This window comes from Molothrus ater, chromosome 2 (genome assembly GCF_012460135.2).
Source record: "Molothrus ater isolate BHLD 08-10-18 breed brown headed cowbird chromosome 2, BPBGC_Mater_1.1, whole genome shotgun sequence".
In the NCBI taxonomy this organism is placed as follows: Eukaryota; Metazoa; Chordata; class Aves; order Passeriformes; family Icteridae; genus Molothrus; species Molothrus ater.
Window position 1 is genome coordinate 40,032,727 of NC_050479.2, and position 19,712 is coordinate 40,052,438.

Sequence of the window (19,712 nt, forward strand, 5' to 3'; positions counted from 1 at the left end):
AGGGATCCAGTCCTCTCCTTGGTGCAAAAGACCTCCTTGGTCTTTTATTTATCACCTTTCCAACTGCAAATACCAGGAGGATAAGAAATGAGATGTAATTACTTTTCTCCAAGAAGTATTCTATCAAATCAAAAACACCAAAGCCACTGAGTTAAAAAAATTTAATAAGTTAATTTTTGTTATGAGGAAAAATGAAAAAACAAACTAATGATAAGGCTTTGTGGGAATAAAAAAGGAACAAAAACATAAGCAAATTACTAGTCATGGAAAACCAAACAGTGAGTGATCTTAAAATCTGTGAGAGACTCAAGCAGTGCTTTCTCTGAGAAAAACTGTAATCAAGCAGTGGTTGTAAGAAAACAGGAATTATAATATGAACTTGAAAAAATTCCCACCTTTTATGGTCTAGGGATGGTAAAAACACACAAAAATGAAATCACCAATTAAGCCTACATGAACCTGGGGAAAAATGGCCAAAATTTTTAGTGATTCCTGTGCTTACTATGTAAGAGCTTAAATATGGGTGTAAAAAAATTCACAAACACATCAGAAGCTAAATAAACTTGTGTTTTATTTTTTCAAAACAAACTAATGCAACAAAAAGCTCCTTAAAGACAAAAATCTAGATTTTACTATTTAAGAACTCTTATCTGTGGTTCCCAAAAAACCCCACTTGCTGGTCTTTGGTAACAACACAGGCAAACGAAATACTGTGGGCAACACCACAATTTGCTCTCCCCACTTGGTTTCAGTTTTAAGCTTTTAATGCTTTTCAATAAGCAAAGATTGCCAGCAGAGTGGTTAAAATTCTCTTCAAATTAATGTTTTCCACTCTTAATATCTACCTCCCTCTTACAAAAACTGTTTGTGTGGAGAAACAATTTCTGACTAAAATGTCAGGTTTTTCGTTTAAGTATATTATTACAGAAAAAAAAATCTGCTTTCATTTTTTTCAAGTTTTGTTGAAATACAAAAGATAGCAATTTATCTTTTCCCTTCTTTTAATTTTTTTTAGTAAGTTCACAATGTTGGGACATTGTGCAACTCTCAGGGGCAGCGTTCCCCCCCCTCCAGCCAACTCAACCCAAACTTCCTTACCATTTCTGTTTGTTCACACATAACAAGAACAAATTGAAACTGCCTCACCAAAGCACATTTCTTTCTAATGTGCCACCCTGATTTTAACAGACAAATACTAAATCACTCAGAGACATGCAATATCTCATCATAATACGCCTACTGTGGAGTTTCTTCATAACAACTACTGCTTCTAATAGCTCTTGTTTAAAATTATCCAGTGCAGAAATCCAATTACAGCTCATTTATCTTCAAAAAGAGTTTAGACAGCTGGCATTATTTAGCCAGGTTGGCTGAGACACATGTAATGTTTACCTCCATAAGCTGCTTACAGAGTACTGACCACAGAGATTAATCCTGCTGGAGGGCAGACCAGTTTCCAACTGGAATAAGTAGTTCTCAGTTCTCTAACCATGCTTGGTACTTTCCATCTAACAAAAGCAACTAAACAGTAAGTTTGAAAGTGATGAGTGCCTGCAATTACAAATGCCACTCAATACTCTGAATTTTAAAAGCACAGCTCATTTCAGGGAAGCCTTTCAAAGATGTTTCATCTTGTTTCCAGACATATTCAATCATTGGTAATTTTTTTTTTACTTTTTGCCAAATTACCTCCCACTGCTTTCATCCTCCAAATACTGCTACTGAACATGAGTGTGCCTGAGAGGTGCAATATCAGATTGACTTCCTGTCCCAACTGCAAGGCAGAGGTAAGTATCCTAATTAATGTGAAAATGGATCATTGCCACATTCAAGATCATCCTCAAAATCCTCAGCAAACCTTGACACCACTTAAAAAACACCTGATTATGCACTTGTTATTACATGTGATATCTTGAATGGAACAACTTTGTATAGGGCAGAGCTTTCGGATGATAATGACTCCTCTTACAATTACTAAAATCAGGGCTTGCGATACACCGCAGAGAACCCCAGATCAGAGGTTATGCCCTTCTGCCTCATCTACCCTTGTCCTCTGTCAGGGGTTATCAACTCTGCAGCAATGCGTGCCTTAACATCAGGCACCTGAGGCTGGGCTGATGTAATCAACTGTGAATCTTGTGTCTACAGAGCAATGGAAAGAGAAAGCCCTGCTCTACCTTCCAGCTACATGTTTCCATCACTTTCTTGCTCTGGTATTTGTATGCATCCACCCCAGAAGTGAGCAGGTTTAAAAAATTTAAGCTGGTGGGAAATGATCCTAAATGACAAAACATAAGGGTATATATGTTTTATTTTCAAACATTATCTCCTGATAACCACTGCCTGTAAGAAGTCAGATGACTTGTGCTGCAAGTGGTAGATAGGAAAGCACAGGTGAGAGCCAGCTGGTTGCTCTGTAAGCAGCAGCCCACAATTCAACCAGCTCAGCCCTGCTACAAAACTGCACGCACCTTCAGCAGGTGAAACCAAGCCACATGTGCTCGTTCTTGCTGCCTCCTGTGCAAGGCACTGGCAGAGGAGTGGAGAACATGGCTGGGAATAACCATGGTTATGGTTTGAACAAGTTCCACTCTTTCGATCAGTTGAATGCAAATCAGAGCCCTCAGTCCAGGTGCCTCAGACTCCCTTACACTGACCAAGTGTCACTTTGCATTCAATATAGGTTCATTTTTTTGTCTACCATTGCTGTCTCTTCTGCCCCATATGTTAATATCTTCCTATTTCCCTCAAGAGTCTGTTTGCTCTCATTTTCTGATCCTGCCCCCTTACTTTTTCAGCTCTTTTCACAATCAGCCCTATATTAAGCAGAAATTACTTTATATAAGTCCCTGCTATACATATTTGGCGCAAGATTTTTTTTTATGGGATTAATCAGTGACAATCTAGAAGTGCATTACTTAAGCAGTTAAGGACAAAGACATTTCAGCTTAATGCCAGAAAGGTGGACTCCTGACTGTCTACTCCCCTTGTTGGTTAAACATACTGTGAAAGGAGTGAAACACACCCTAAAGTTTCCATTTGCTTACCTCAAACTTCTGACACACAGAAGGATTTCAGAAGTAGATCTGAAGATAGAGATATGCAGACAAATAGTACATCCCCGTCTCCAGTTATAAGCAAGAAGTCCTTTTTTGCCTTTGAATGAATATTTGCAGGAACATTCACTGGAATTATTGCAAACACTCACTTGTTTTACCCACAGCCCAAAAAAAAGTTACTTGAAGAAGGAACGTAGTGATCCCACTGTGCAGCCCCAGCCTTGTGTTTGCCCCGAGCTCCCCTGCCACCTCACAGGCTGCTGTTTACTGTGACAGTCTGTCCAAAGACAGTTATTGCACTGAAGAAGCAAGAAAAACTCCTGAACAAACTTTAGAAATATAAAAAGAATAAAGTACTTGATGTCCAGGAGGTAAAGAAGTGCTCCAGTTCTAAAAAAAAGCGGCATTTAAATGAAACACCAGCAGGTTGATTTTCTGACAAGTGATACAGGAATGTGGGATGAATTCTGAGGAAATCTTAAAAAAGAAAAGAGGAAAAGCAGAGGATGTTCTACAGTTTCAGCTACACAGGCTTCAATCTTCTTTCAAACTTGTGGCAGAGCACACAACGACCAAAACACTATCAAAATGTGAAAAAAGCTGGTGATCACAGGCTGAAAGGGCTGTGATGTGAGGAAAGACTGCACCAAACAAACATCTCATCAAGAAAAAGGATCATTAAGTGAAGGCAAAACAAACAAAACCACCTCTCATCGAGCCCTTGCTAAAACCCCTGGTGACAAGAAATAGAAAAGCTCTCCACAGAAAAGCACAGAGATTAATGCTGAGTATCCCTTTAGGGAACTGATTTTATTAAGTGTACAAGACGCAGAAATAAAAAGGAAAAAAACTGAACAAAAGTTTTAAAATTGAGAAACGTATTTTGTCTCATACCAATGGGAAATCAGCTCATTTACAAACTGCAAAGGAGGAAGTGCTTCTTCTTGACTGTTTCTCACTTAAGGATTTAGTGGACATGCTTTACGAAGCCCAAAAGCCATCTGCAGGCCAGAAAAAATTTACAAAAAGCAAAGAAGTAGATGCGGTGTGACTGCATTGCTGGCTGAGATAGTCCTGAACAAAAGCTCCCTCTCAGATGGAATGCTAACTAACTCATCACAGCTAACTCATCTACATCCTGACCAATCTCTCTGTATCGTCAGAAAACTGGAAAAGGGGTCTGTAAGAATTCATGCCTGGCGGGCTGTTTGGGTCCAATCCAGCTAGCTGTGGACCCCAGCCCACACAATCTTACGCAGGACAAAAGGCAAAAAATGAGAAGCGCTCTTCTCCATGTGGGGACAAAGTCCTAACTCTATTTCCTTGATAGGAGACACCAGATCATCCAAGTGACCCCCCCCCAGGTGAAGAAAAGAGAGAGATGCCTCACGGCGGGAGACTTTTAAACCCTGGGAATGGGGGTGGAGGAAGAGGACCACAGCCAATGGGATACAAGTGAGGAGGAGGTGAGGGGAGGAGTAAACCTGGGACAAACCATCACCACCAGGGTTTCTGGGGGAGGGAAAGACCATGTGATATAAAAGGGGAATCCCATGAGGATACAAATATACTATTCTGTGCAATAATACAGAACCAGTGCAAACCAACTAAATAACTATTTAGTGCAATACAACAGGTGTCCACATATCTGACTTGTGCCAGAACAGAGGAAAACATTTTTAAAACAGCTCTGAGAAACCCTCTCAGATTTCCTGCTCAGGAAACACCCAACTTAAGCACTCAAAGTCCCTCTCAATAATTTGTCAATACATAAAGTCAGTTCCACCAAATGATCAGTATCCCTAACCAAAGCAGGAGTGTGATGTGTCACCCTTCATGCCCGATGGCACTGTCAGCTTTAAGCTGTACCTGGATGGATGAAGGGACCACCCAGCCTGAAGCAGCTGCCTAGCTGATATACAGATAGGCAAATTAAAGACACAAGGTCTCTGTTCCTCAAAAGATGTCCCAGCAGGTTCCTGATTTAGGCCACAGAAATCTGTGACTGCACACCTGGTAACAATGACAATAGGCTATAATCCCATGGGCACTGGCTTTACCAGCACTGCAAACTCTCTCTCAAACTGTGCCCATGTGCAAGACAAGCAAGGAGCAAAGCATCACCTATGGACACAGTGCCAAGGGGCTCACGAAGGCACTCACATACAGAAGGATGTGAGGCTGTACACCCCAGCCTGAGTGAAGTGCCTGCCCTCAGACCTGGACAGGGATAGCCTGGAAGCAAACTCATGCTTCAGTGTGGGACAGCCAAGCCTTTTATAATCTTTCTGAATCTAAAGAGAGCTATCTAGCAGATCTTAATGATCTTGACACTTATTCTGATAAACTGCCACTTGTGAGGCACTCTGCTGAATCAAGAAGAGGGGGCAACCGCATTTAAGAGAAGCACCTACTTCAAGAGGCCCTTCAGACACATATAACTTCAAAAGTAGAACCTTATACTGGGAATGATCCAACTTGTAATGGAGACAGTTTTTAACTCTAATACATATACTTTTATTCTGCAAACTTCTTGCCTTAGAGAAAAACATATTTGATAAGTAGTGATCCAAGACCCTGGCGTGTTACACACCTGAATTTCAAGGGTTATAATTTCATTGACTTGCTTTTCAACATTATTAGATTCACAGCTGTTCTTACTTCACCTGAGAAATATTTTCAAAACATGCAGATGCTACCTGAACTTACAGCTCCCATAGCTTCACCTAGTTAATATTTCCTGGAATAAAAGAAGTGCAGAGAACCACCTGGAGCATCAGTCTCCCAGAATTCTTTGAATGGACAAGTTTGGCTACATGATAACTGCCTGTGCTAGGGAGGGAGAGGTGAGCACCACACATGAGTGAGAGCTGTAGCCTTTCCTACCATCTCCTGATATCTGATCCTTCACTGCACTATGAGCTCCAACATTTCAGCACAGAAACCCTGCTTCTCTCTACCCTACGGATCCCACAAATGGCTCAGATCACCCAGGCCCCACCTGAGTATGTGATGGGATGAAGAGGGTCTTCACTCCCAGCTCCCATCTGATACAAGCATTAAATGATCTTATCAGGATCTGTATTTAGCATAATGCTTGGGCAGAGTGGAGCCGAAGTGGAGCAATTAATGTTGACCTATGTGGCAAAGCACATAAGCTATTTTTGCCTCATTTACTATGACCTATTTTCATGGTAGAGACAATAAGTTGAAGCTAAATACAGAATGTGACTCATATATTCCCTGTTCAATATTTTAAGAATAATTCTGTAGAACAATTAAGTTAATGGCTACTCCTCAGTCCTCTTCTACAGTAAATATTATTGGTAAGTGTTGTGCTGTTTTTTAGCTGAACCATTTTTTTAACTACTTTTGTACTCTTGGTAAAAAAATCAAATTTCTTCTAACCATTCATTATGATGAGGATATTGTAACAGACATCATAACACATCATCAAAGGCTGAAGACTAGTAAAGGGAGGTTTTAATGTTTATCTTATTCACACAGTTTGGCTTACTTCACAATACTTGAACATTAAAATGCTTCCCACCATTTTAGGGCTTTTTAGTCAAGAGACCATTCACACAATCATGGCTGTAGTTCGACTTTTCCAATGAGTAAGTACTGTAAGGCACAAGCTGCTGGCAGGAAACTCTTTAGCTTGTTCATGATAAAACAGAAACAAAATAGAAAAGCTGTAGCAGAGAAGTGATTTCTTTGCAAAACAAACTTCCCCATTAAGACCACTATATAACCCTTTTTCTCAACTACAGACCAAGGTATTTGGAGCAAAGTGATGACTAAACAAAAGGAGAGTATTCAGTAAGCATAAAATAAAGCAAAGAGGAAATTTTAAAAGATCTTGTTACTTATACCAAAAGTCTTCAAGGTCATTTAACTCTGAAAAAGAGACATTTTTTATTTCTAAATTCTTTAGAGAAACAACTGCAATACTTTTTTTACTAACTGTACACGATATCTTCTGTTTCATGCGCATTTGTTTTTTAAAGTCTCAGTCATACAACTGTACCTTCTTAGATACCACTGAACTTACTGAATCAATTTCTGTTCATTACTTTGGTAAATCAAGAGGTGTTTCTTTAAAGCATTAGTCACTGCAAGACCTCCTTTGTGAAGTTACTTCATTACCCTCCTCACCTGTCCTAGGAGAGCAATCCTAGCACCACACTCCATTTTGCAAAAGGCTACAACAGGCAGAGTATCTCCTCACACTAAGGATGTCTTCAACTGCTCAGAAGAATTAGTCATTCTAATTCTCACACTAAGGATGTCTTCAACTGCTCAGAAGAATTAGTCATTCATTTTTCTTCATTCTTCCTCCACTGCAATCAAATAATTAACTGCCCTACAAATACAGGGAGAGGGAAGAGATTCAAAGAACATCACTGGAATGGAAGCAGTTCATTCTGTGATGGAGGACAATACCAGTTACATGAAAGGATATCAGATCCTTAAAACAAAATGTAGCCAAGTATGCTCGTAGCAGAACTAGACAGGAGACAACTGATGTTTCTAGGATGCAATGACTCCTTTATGCTCGTTTCCCTTCAGATCAAATGACAGAGGGCACTGCAGTGAGCCAATTTGCAAACAATAGCTGAAATGGTAACTTGTACAGAATTGTTTGGCACAGACATCTACAATTAGTTGCAGGATTTCCTTTTAAATTCCAAAGGGACTTCCACATCCCTGTCTTTCTTTACTACGGCTGAGCATGACGAACAAACAAGGTGTTCCTAACTCCGGAAAGAGGAAGAGAAGAGAGGGGAAAAAACCCCCAGGCTGCCAGTAAAGTCAGAAAGAAAGCTTGATCATGCCCACGTGGACTGAAAATAACCTTCAAGGGTCAACTGCTGGGCTAAAAAGGAGGCCCCTATTCCCACATAGGAAAGAAGGCATTGTTTATTCTCATGAAATAATTTAATCATAAAACTTTCAGAACACTCTTTCTGAAAAATGGAATGCTGTGCAAAGAAAGTTGTTGCTATTGTGTCTTATTTTAATAAAGACATATCAAACAAATACAACGACAAAATCAGAAAGAGGGTAGCTTTAAAACACAGAGTTGCTTAATTTCTCTTATTAGTTTATATCCTTGTGCTATATAACAAAGCCAAAGAAGCATGATAAATGTTTCCAGTCTTTCTTCTCTTCCTCCACTAGGTGTCTTCTTATTCTTCACTTTTTCAGGGTAAACTCAGCCTATGCACAGTAAGAAAGTCTTTGTTTACAATTCATTCTCAGAATTGTATCTTAATGTGCAGAATTAATTAAACAGAAATGCAAAGGGGAGACTTGTATGAAATATAACTATTTGAGCAATAACAGAATTTGAAGTTCCACAACTATGGGAACAATCACAGCTTCCATGTCACATGGTATGTCCCTTTCATAGCAGAGACAAAGTGGCTTTCATTCTTTATAATCAGTTTTCCTGAAAAACTGGCTAAGTAGTGCAGGTGTATAAAGGAATTAATCCATCAGCCATTTCTGCCGTTCCAAAGATGAGTTGCTATGCTTGCTAAAGATCTGCAGATGGCAGCATTGATGCAGTAATTAGTCCTCACCACAGCAGAGGTCAAATCAAAACCATTTCACCCAACTGTTTCGTATTTGAGGCTAAACCCCATTTTCCAGAGTGAGAAATCCTAGCACCAGGCAGAACAAGCACTGGGCCAGGAACTGTCAGGCAGTTAAAGAGAAGCCAGATCCAGGATCACTACTACAAGACACTGTGTCAATCACTCAGTCAGTAACTGTGACAGGTTAGGCCCCATTACCTTGGAAATAAACTACATCATCTAGACAGTAATGAATGCTGTGAACCATGGGCTGCTGGTTCAGAGCCAGCCAGAACTGCTGTACAAAGTTCTTATGGTTACCTCCATATGCTGCCAAATTTGAAAGAAGGAATACAGAGATGTCCAACATCCTGCCACCTTTACTGCCCTTTCTTCTCTCACTGTTCCTTGTTCAAACAAGCTTTGCACTCCCTCTCATTTCTGCTATTTGTAAGTGATATGAATCTGGTGGCCTCAATCATCAGACAGCACATGGCTCAGTTACAAGCAAATAAAGGCAATGTCTCAGATGTTCTAAGACTAAGATAAAAAGGCTTTGACAGGCAGTATGATTTGGAGGCAAAGGATGAAAGTGGCAGAGAATATGGAACACACAAATCCCAGTTCAGTTTCACTGCTCCATCCTATCTTAAAACCACTTTTACCAACACAAACTCTACATAAGGAAAACAGCTGCTTAAATTATTGAACTTCAGATTTATGCCCTGAATTACTCTCCTGGGCCTCTTGTCATGATAAAGCTCAGGATTTTCAGCCCCTTCCCTTTAATATGTGTGTGTATTCTGACTGGACCTAGCTCTTTAAAGACAGTGACTGAAATGACCTGCTTGCAGTCAGCTCTGCTGTCCACCATAGCCAGCTCAGAGCACAAGCTGCCCTTGTCCTGGTGCTCTGGTGCACTGAGCACACTCACACTCAGCAGCTCTTTCATTTCCCTCCAAGGACAATGCTGAGCCTACACAACAAGCAAACCTGCCCAGCAGAGCCCCTAACCAACCAGATTCACCTCTGTGCAGCAGGCTGCTTTGTCCCAGCCTGGATTATGCCAGCCCCTTTATCATCCTGATGCTCCTCTTGTGTCACCTCAACGCCACCACAGCACCCCAGGTTTCACAACCCCAGCACACTGCTGCTGGTTCATCTGTGCCAGGGACAGGTGGTGCAGGCAGCACAGCATTAGGAGACTGTCACTTCTGCAAAGCAAGCTACCTGCCAGGGCTGGGCAACACACTGTAAGGTACCCTTGAATTTGAAGTGCTTATTCTAATTCACACAGCCCACTCTCACTTCAGGTACTTTTGATTAAACTCTTCACTGCTCTGCTAAAGCCTATGTAGCAATTTTTAATTGTTTAATTTCTGATAACATATACTTGGGCTAGATACTGACAGAGCTTGTCCAAACTCCAGAACTCTGGAGGAGTCAGAACAACTCTCCCTACTCCTGCACTTGACTTCATCAAAGGAATCTGAGTACATGCAGCTCCAAATAAGATATTTCTTTTGAAACACTAACTCTATACCTGGGAGGCATATCAAGTTTCAGAACAATACTTCTTGTGCACCTGAGACCTTTAAGAGCAGTTTAATAGTAAAAACATCACATACGATATACTTAGTAAGGAAAGAGTATTGGAAAAAAAACCTCTCCTAGACACTTCCAAACTGGAACTAACTAGCTCCTGACAATGCAGGTTTAAAAAAAGAAAATAAAAAAGGTGAGCATTCATGCCAGTTTTAAAAAACTATGAAGTATCTGTCATGAGAACTGTGCACTTTTTGAATTAGGAAAGCTGCATCCCAAAAAACAGAACACAGGAATTTGTCAAAGGCAATGTGGGGTCATCAGCAAGCATGGAGCTGTGTTGGTATTTGCCATGAGCTAATATTAGACAATGGACACTCTAAGGTTGCTGGTGTGTAAAAGACCACTGTCTCCAGCCCACTACCCCCTGTCACAGACATCTCAGAGATACAACTTTCACTTTAATTAATTTGTAAAGTATTGTTTCTTTCAAAGGCTGACTGACAGTGATAAACAGATGAACTACAAGCCAGATGCACTGTATATTTTTAGGCTATTTAGTGACACAGGGTGTGTCCTTGCTGTACAAGAGGTGGTGCAGGGGGGTGAAGGGAAAGGAGGAGGGGTAGGAAAAAACTGAAATGAACCCAGGAGAAACATGGAATGTTGATTTTTATTTTTCTTTTTAAGGGAAAAAACAAGATCTCCTTCCTCAAACCATACCATGTACTAGCAAAAGAGGGAAGAGAAAGCAAGCTATGACAGTAAATAAGACATGTCAGGTACAGCTAAGTAGGCTGCAGTTCTCTTAAGATGCTCCCTTTTCCATTCCTTCAGCTCTGCTGCAGACTGCATTTATGCCCCCTCACAGATGAGTGGGAGAGGAGGCACAGCTATGCCATGATGCAGCCTCTGAGTAACACACACAGCAAAACTGGAAACAACTGCAATAACTTTATGCATTCAGTGCCAACTTTTAACCAGTAGTTTATTCTTCAGTATTCACTATGGTGAACACAGTATGGGAATAAAAAATGAGGCCAGTTTTCATCAAGGTTGAGAACAGTAACCCAGAAGTGCACGTGAACTCACCCACACCAGCAAGTCAGTAAGTTAACAAAGTGACATGGGAGAGTTGCTTTCTGCACCACTGGTGCAGTGAGCCATGCAAGAAGCTTCAGCTCTTTCTTTTCAATAGATCCCAACGGTGGAAAGTTTGAAAGGAGAAGAAGAACATGAGCTCAAGCCAGCTCCCTACCAAACTGAGGCACAAGGGTAATCCTTCTGTCCCACTGTGTGCAGAACTTCTCTGTATCAGCTGGACAAAGCTTACATTACACAGTAAGTGAACAGGAAAAGCAGACTTTTCTGTACCATGACTAAACCACTGAAAGAACCAGCAGTACATTAATTCTGCAAAAGCAACAGCATGAAGGCAATCTCTTCAGTGCTGCACTTCGAGATTGTTGCAAGTGATCAAACTCATTTCTTCTGAGGCTTACTACCAGTTAGAGAAGGCACCATAACAGACCACATGCACTCTGCCCTATCCTCAGACAGGAAGCACATTGGCTTAGCTTTTAACTACTTAAAACTAGCTTTAGCACAACATAATGCAACTAAAATTACCTTGTCTACTGCTCAAAGTTCAGAATAGCAAAAGAAGACCCCAGATGGAACTGAGCATTTAATTTAGTAGAAGCTGGAGCAGAGGAAGTACTCATCCATCTGCGGGAAAACAATGCAAGGCACTCATTTCTAGCTGATAAAACAGCAAAGGAAATAAAAATAGAGCCAGGTGCTTCCTACAGCAGAAACCAAAGTAACAGGGGAATGTGGCACTGCAGAGCAGCCCACTGCCTCTCGCAAACCACAGGCAGTGCAACTTTTGACTTGGGTGTTCACCTCCAAATGCTTATCACCCTGCAGCTGCCGCCAGCTGAGCACCTAGACAAGGAGTATGCAACTGCAAACACCTCTTTTCAGCCTCCTGCTGCCAAACAGAGCTACCTCTCCATGCCTGGGGGAAGGCCTGCCAGCCTACAAGCAGCAGAGAGGTTTGGCTGCCTCTTCTCTACCAGGAAGGCTGTGAAAAGCCTGAGTGAAAGCAGAACACACACTGACATGCTGCAGCAAACCTGATGGATGGCTAACCTGCCAGCAAACTCAACTGGGCTGCTGCTAGCCACCTGTGCAAACTGTGGGATTTGATTCCAGCTGCCCTCACAAGGCATGACCTCCCTTGCAGGGTCAGAACATCAGCCACCCTCCAGACAAAATGACACAACTACAAGAGGTCACACTTTCCACTCTCCCCCAAGCAGACAACAAGCCTAGAGACAACTCACAGCATATAGGTTCTCTGATCCCAAATTCAACATCTGCCTGCTTCCCATTAAACCCAGAATCACTTTTGTACTTTCTCTTTTGCTAAGGAGGCACTGGCTGTCCACTTGCCTGTTTTGGCATAAACATAAATGCATAAACTGCATTCACAGAGCAGTTCAGCTTAGAAGGTGCCTCCACACTTCTGTATTTTTTCCCAAAATAAAGTATTCTTGCCCAGGAGAGTGCAAAAGTCCAGTTCTTCTCTTCCACAAGATATACATATGGCACTGAATTTCACTGAACAGTTGAAAACAGTGCTTTGTTCTGCTGAAGCATGCTCTGGAGTTGCTTTAATAATGATAAAGCCACAGAAGAGTTTTCAGCACTGGTTAGCCCTTTTAAGATACTCCTTAGTCCTAAAATATTAAGCGCTTTTAAATAAATTTATATTTCCCTAGGGTGATCTGGGCAGGATTTGCAGCTCACTGCATTTAAAAGGCCTTTGGAATGATCATAAAAAAACAAGTTTCATATTAGCTCACCTGAACAGAAAAAAACCCTAAATATTTAAAGGTAGTCTACACACCAAAAATCATGCCCAGGTCCCTCCCTATAATTACTTTAACAATCACACTGACCCATGCAGACACCTACATGGTAACACAAACCCATTCAGGCTGATATAAATTACATGACTACAGGAGAGAGGGGTTTCTTTTTCCAGAAGTTAGCTTGAGCACTAAGTGAGAATCACCCACCCACATTAGTTTTACAGTCAGTGAAGAAAGATGTTCCCACAAACAAACCTGATTCTGGCAATTTCTGAACTGCAGGACTTTGTAGCTTCTGGCACTAAGTGAACATCCTGGCAAATTCCTGATGACAGGTCAGGTGGAGACCAAAACATTATTGCTCCCCTAGTTAACACAGAGCTCTCTGCTAACACCTCCCAAAGACTGCCAGCCAGAGACCTGAAGCAACAAGCACTCTACAGAAAATATGGAATGATCTCCTTCTCCAAGTTGCTTTTCTAAAGGGTGGATCTTTTCTCAAGCTGACAAAGAGGAAACACAGGAAGTTAGTCTTCACCTACAAACCTTTGTGACTACTCCCATCCCATCTAAGATGTCTGTTGCAGTGACACAGCTGAGAAATTTTACTCTGTTTTAACACAGGCTAAAACCTCTTTTCATACAGCGTTTTTCAGCAAAGCTCTCAAATAAGCATGTTATTAATTTAGACAGCAAATAAAAAATAGAAATATTGCTGCTGTGTAAATAAAATGTTGTAATTACAGGCATAAACAAAGTTGTGTATTCAAGTGAATCAAACTTCTCATTTCAAATGCAGTGACTTTCTGTCACTTTCAGACTGACTACTATCCAAGGCAATATAAATAAAATGGGGATTTCCACAAAAAATCCACCAGACTATGCTCTACTGAAAATACATTTACATTATGCTTATTAGAAACTTATGCATAACCAAGATGTGTATTCTTGCAGATACCTTTTTATGGAAACTTTAACATAAAATATGCTTTCATTATACCACAAACATTTAAAAGCTGAAAATATATGTAGTACAACAGCCTAGTCTGACCACACTGGAAATATTACAAATGTTTGACTGCTGAAAGGTAATAGAAATACCAGTCCACACACACCCCTTCTATGTGAAATAGTAACTTTTAAGTATAACCAATAAAAGAGCTCAGCACTAGTGAGATTACGTCATTGTTTCCTGCCTGAGAAGAGGAGCTATTTTAGCTAAGCGAAGCTGAGCAAAGAAGAGGAAGTCTAAACCTTCTACAGATTTGGGGCCATGAAAGAAGCATCTCTGAAGAAATTTTGTAGCGCGCAAAAGGTGAGTAATGATCCCTTATGCTGTGCTAACAAAGTAACTTGGATTTCATACATGTTGCTAAGAGGCTTTGTTCAGAAGCAGAACATGGGCATTAATTCTAGAACTAATGAAAAGATATTGGATTTTCAATGCACTTTCAAAATATCAGCAGCATTCTATAAATAACATTTAAAGAAAAATGATTGCATTTGTAAAAGCATAGTACCATAAATACTGTTTAGGATTTTAACAAAAATTTTAAGAGTATGCAATAAATGAAAACATTGGTAAGTACATTTATCACTAAAAGAAAAATGTTCTGATTCATGTTACTTGGTGTCTCTGTGCTTCACTGAAAGCCATGTTATCCTTGGGGAAATGCAACCAGATATAAGGGACAAAGTAAAAAGGGAGATTGGGAAGAGAGATACACACATGACCCTTTAAATGGAACCACTGTTACCTAACTCACATTAAGAATCTGGAGGAAGAGATTTAATGGTGATTTTGCTGTCAACAAGGCACCTAGCTGGCCTTCACAATTCACATTAGACATTCAGAATGTCAGTTATCATTAAAAAATTAAAAGATTGATAAAATATACAGACAAACAACAGAGGAATCATTCAGAATTAACACAGACAAGTCTTCCCAAACCAGTGACTCCAAGGGGCTCTTCAGCAAGTGCTCTAATCAATACCAGTAAGTAAATGTTCCCATTATAAAAAATGGCAACTAGGGCAAAACCATCCACCCAGAGGCACCCAAAGATATGCTTGGGCTGACTGGGAGATATCAACCTGAACTCCATGCAGACAAGTACCAACGAAAAAGCAAAATATCTCCAATTGTGTATTAATGCAAATAGGTAACATACACTTTTCAAAAATCTCAATATTTCTTACCTACATAAATGCTACATTTTAGGTTCTTAAAAATTAACAGGCATGCATTTAAACTCACAAAGTTGGGAAACAGTCTCCAAAAACCAAGGAAAAAAACCCCAAAACCCAACAAACCCTTTCTGTTACAGCAGGTCAGTTCTTTGATATATCTCAAAACTGTCACGAACTTGAAATAACCAGCAAACAAGGCATAAAAAGTAGATCACACCAGACTGAGCTTCCTATCTTCCCATCAAAATCAGGCTACTGGTTATTTTGAAAACATGACCTGACCAGAAATAATTACAGTTACTGCAAGACCAAAGGAGACAAGAGCAAAACGAAAACTAAAATCCATGATGTTTCTTAATATTCAAGTGAATGATTCTACCTGTCAATTCACCTGCCAAATCACTCAGGATATTGAATTTGGTAGTTCTGCACTGTCAAACACAATGACTAGCAAGAGAGAAAAAATAACAGAACAAAAGAGGAAAAAAAACCCACTTACAATGTGCAAGGGCAAGGGGGAGGTGTATATTAAGCAACATTTGGACAATTTTGTGCAACAGTAGTGAAAGTGGAACAGTGTACCAGATAATATTTTAACTATGCTGCTAGCACATGCACAACATTTTTTAGTATATGCCATCTAACCTTCAATAAGGTTTGCTAGCATTATTTAATTATTTTATTTTTCTTATTTTTAGAGTTCTTCATGCAATGAGGAATTTGAGAGGCATTTATACAGATGCACCCCAAACTTCTTTTTTGTATTACATACATGGCTTTTCCCAAACAAAACATAAATTCTGTTGCATGTTCTAATGTCCTCATCTGAGCACAAAACATACCTTTTTTGTTTTGTACAGCTGAAAAAAAGACCTTGAGTTAAGGGTTAAATATTTCTATGCATAACTTTAATATGTCTGTAAACTGGAGAACTGTAAGAAAATTAGAAGCCCAAACTATATTTCAAGGCAGAAACGAACCTATATAAAGATTTAACAGGTCATATTTAAGTTAGTTACTCCATGGTACCCTTCTCAGATGCAGCTGGTATTTGCCACTGTCAAACCAGGATGCCAGATTAATAAACACTGGTTCAATCCCCTATGCATTCCTGTAGCACTGAGAAAGTATTTGGTAACATTACAGAGAAAGCATTGACCAGATGGGCAGTAACAATAAACCTGGGTTTCAATGCATTCATCACTTCTGGAGATAAAACACACAGGAACTAGGCACCCTTCTGCTCTGGAGAACAGTTCTGGTGCCTAACAGAAACTGTGGAACTTCCTTGGCCGTTTGTCACAAGTGGGAAGATCAGACAAACAACTAACTTGTTCCTCCTCCTCCTCCTCCTCTTCACAAAGCTGCCACAGGGCTGGGTAAAAGGCCAGACAAGAGGAACCCTCCCACACAAAGTCATGAAACTGTGACCACACCAAGAGCCAGGAAAGTGCTGGGGGTGAAGGTTAAACAAAGCACTCATGCAAGCACCAGGTAAGGTCTGCCATCCTCATGGGCTCCAGAGAAAACCAAGGATCTTCTCCTCCAGCTCTCATCACCTCAGCTTGCAAAGGGACATTTCAGATGTCCAGCTCCTATGATCAAGAAGCTGGATGAAGGAACATAACTGTGCTCTGGGGTAGCTGGATACAAGACAGCAACTTTTCCCCCAGACAAATACTGTTCCCATATGGCCCGGCTGGGGACTTTGGTGCTTTCCTCCTTTTTAGTTTTTTAAACAGGAAGTCTATTAATCTATTAATTTTATTTGTAGGTTGGGTGGGTGGTTCTGATGTCCTGGGATTAAACACTAATTAAACATTAGAAGATACGCACATACTCAAAGAGTTTTTTTAAGTGTCTTTAATAAGCAAGCACCTGCTCTTTTGGGAGTTAAGTAGGTCCTACACAGATAAAAGGCAAAGTCAATACTCTTTGCATATCCAAATGTCACTAAATGCCATGCTGACTTGTTTCTATTCATAATTAGTTTCAGTCAAGAATTTTTTTAACAGAGACAGCTTGAAGAAATATTTTCTTTAGAAAGTAGCTGTCATAGCTCAAATACAACTATTCAACTATTTCAATCTACTTATCAGCTACTGATGCACACCTGGAATGCCAATCTTGACTTTTTGATTCCTTATATTAAAAGGCCCTGTAAGTAGCAAAAATATTTTATTCAAACACACTTATAAATACTATTTTCACAAGTCTGACAATACGTTTCCCTCAAAGGATGATAATGTATTTGCAGTCAGAAAAAGCAACAAAACTAGCACATTTCAGAGCTAAACAATAGTTTCATCACTAAACACCATCCTAAAACAATCTTCCTGTTTGTTTTTAAAGACAGATTTTATTTGACTGAGAATAACTTCCCATATTTTATCTAATTTTAGGGGATTTATGGAGCCCAACAACTATTCCTAAGTTCAATTAAACTATGACGCCAGAAAATTCCCACCCAGAAGAATACAGGATTGCATCACTGGTCTTCTACAGCTTTGTGTTCACAGTGGGATTGCTGGTGAATGCCACTGCACTATGGGTGTTCAGCTGCACTACCAAGAAGAGAACAACTATAACTGTATATATGATGAACGTTGCATTACTTGACCTGTTTTTTATCTTTTCCCTGCCTTTCCGGATAGTCTACCACGGGACAGAAGCGTGGCCTTTTGGAGATACGTTCTGCCGGATCCTCGGGGCTTTCACTGTCTTTTACCCAGCCATTGCTCTGTGGCTGCTCGCTTTTATCAGCGTAGACAGATTTATGGCTATTGTCCAACCCAAACATGTCAAAGAACTAAAAAATACAAAAAAAGCTGTGCTGGCTTGCACTGGAATCTGGATAATGACCCTCTCAACAACATCCCCGTTGGTGTTTTTACGATCTGATCCAGACCAAGCCTCAAATTTCACCACCTGCCTGAAAATGCTTGATATCATCCATTTAAAGGAAGTAAATACACTGAATTTTTGTCGCTTGATTTTTTTCTTTTTGATCCCCTTGTTTATCATGATGGGGTGTTACCTTGTCATTATTTATAATTTTATTCATGGCAAGACTTCCAAACTGAAGCCTAAGGCCAAGGAGAGATCCATAAGAATTATCGTTACTCTGATTGCTCAGGTACTCATCTGCTTTGTACCCTTCCACATTTGCTTTGCCTTCCTGATGCTGCAAGATGAAAATACAAGTTACAATCCCTGGGCAGCCTTTACCACCTTCCTCATGAATCTCAGTACATGCTTAGATGTTATACTGTACTACATTGTTTCCAAACAATTCCAGGCAAGAGTCATCAGCGTAATCCTTTATCGCAATTACCTTCGAAGCGTGCGCAGGAAAAGTTTTCGAACTGGAAGTGTAAGATCACTCAATAATATGAACAGTGAAATGATATAAAAAGAGAAAAAATGTCAGGGGACTTTTACAATGCAAACAAGGGATTCTTTTTCCAAATTCTAGCACTTGGCTACACAGAAGGATTTTCTATAACCAAAGGTAACAGATATATTTGTTGCATTGTAAATATGACAGAAGCAGAATAATAATTGGACCTCTTTTTATCTGCTCAACATCTTTTGTTGTTTCACCTGAAATGAACTAAAACCTAGCATCAGTGTTAAACTTTCCAATGCTTTTATCATCTCAAGCAACTATGAATATTGACAGATGTGAAAGTGACTATTAATATAATAAAGCAGACAACACTGAAGAATTATGATGAATTGCATATATGAATTTTTTATATTTGCATAATCAAATGCTCCTGAAACTACCGTATATCCCACATTTCTAAAATTAATTTCATTCTCTCAATATCAAATTCATTATGACTTAATGAGAAGGCATATGTAGGTAAAATTATATTTTACTTAATTAAAAACTCTTTGATGCAGATTTCTTTGTAACTGACTATATTCTGCAGTCATAAAAATATCATCAAAGGGTAAAATGGTCAGACTGTTCATTCCCTACCTGTGGATATGATGTGCACATTTATGACACCTTACTTTTGCACAAAGTATCTTTTTACATATAGGAAAATATTAATTTCTCCAGACACATTAGCAGCCTATGTCCTAGCAACAAACTCTAGGTAACAAACACAAGTAACTGCAGTAGCTACTCAAGCTTTCAACTTCTTTTAAATACTCAGACACTACAAAAAATATATTTTTATAATATCAAGCATATGCTTTTTGTCCCTTATATATCAGTCTTTAGATACTTTCAACAGATGCTCTGGAAAAGCAGAAATAAAAAAGAAAAGGTCTGATATGGTGTTTAATACTAAAAATCTTACTCCAAGAGCTTTTATATTACCTCAGAGTGTGCAACATATGGAAACTCAAGTCTGTGTAATCTCACCTGCCAGAAGTTTAACCACAAAGGGTTGCAAGCTCTGTGGTCCTACTGTAATATGCATATCTTTTATTAAGTGCAG

General features: G+C 39.7%; 2 protein-coding genes across 2 annotated transcripts in view; one reads left to right on the forward strand and one right to left on the reverse strand.

Moving 5' to 3' along the window:
• UBAC2 (UBA domain containing 2) overlaps positions 1–19,712 on the reverse strand; it is an 88,045-nt gene that overhangs the window by 55,068 nt on the left and 13,265 nt on the right. The window lies entirely within an intron of this gene.
• GPR18 (G protein-coupled receptor 18) lies at positions 16,663–18,917 on the forward strand. The gene is made up of 2 exons (XM_036382290.1): positions 16,663–16,749; positions 17,658–18,917. The coding sequence occupies exon 2, from the start codon at positions 17,702–17,704 to the stop codon at positions 18,665–18,667; it is 966 nt and encodes a 321-aa protein (XP_036238183.1). The 5' UTR covers positions 16,663–16,749; positions 17,658–17,701; the 3' UTR covers positions 18,668–18,917.

Bases quoted from the DNA above. Each gene is read 5' to 3' on its own strand.
- GPR18 (XM_036382290.1), top strand. From the start codon at position 17,702: ATGACGCCAGAAAATTCCCACCCAGAAGAATACAGGATTGCATCACTG.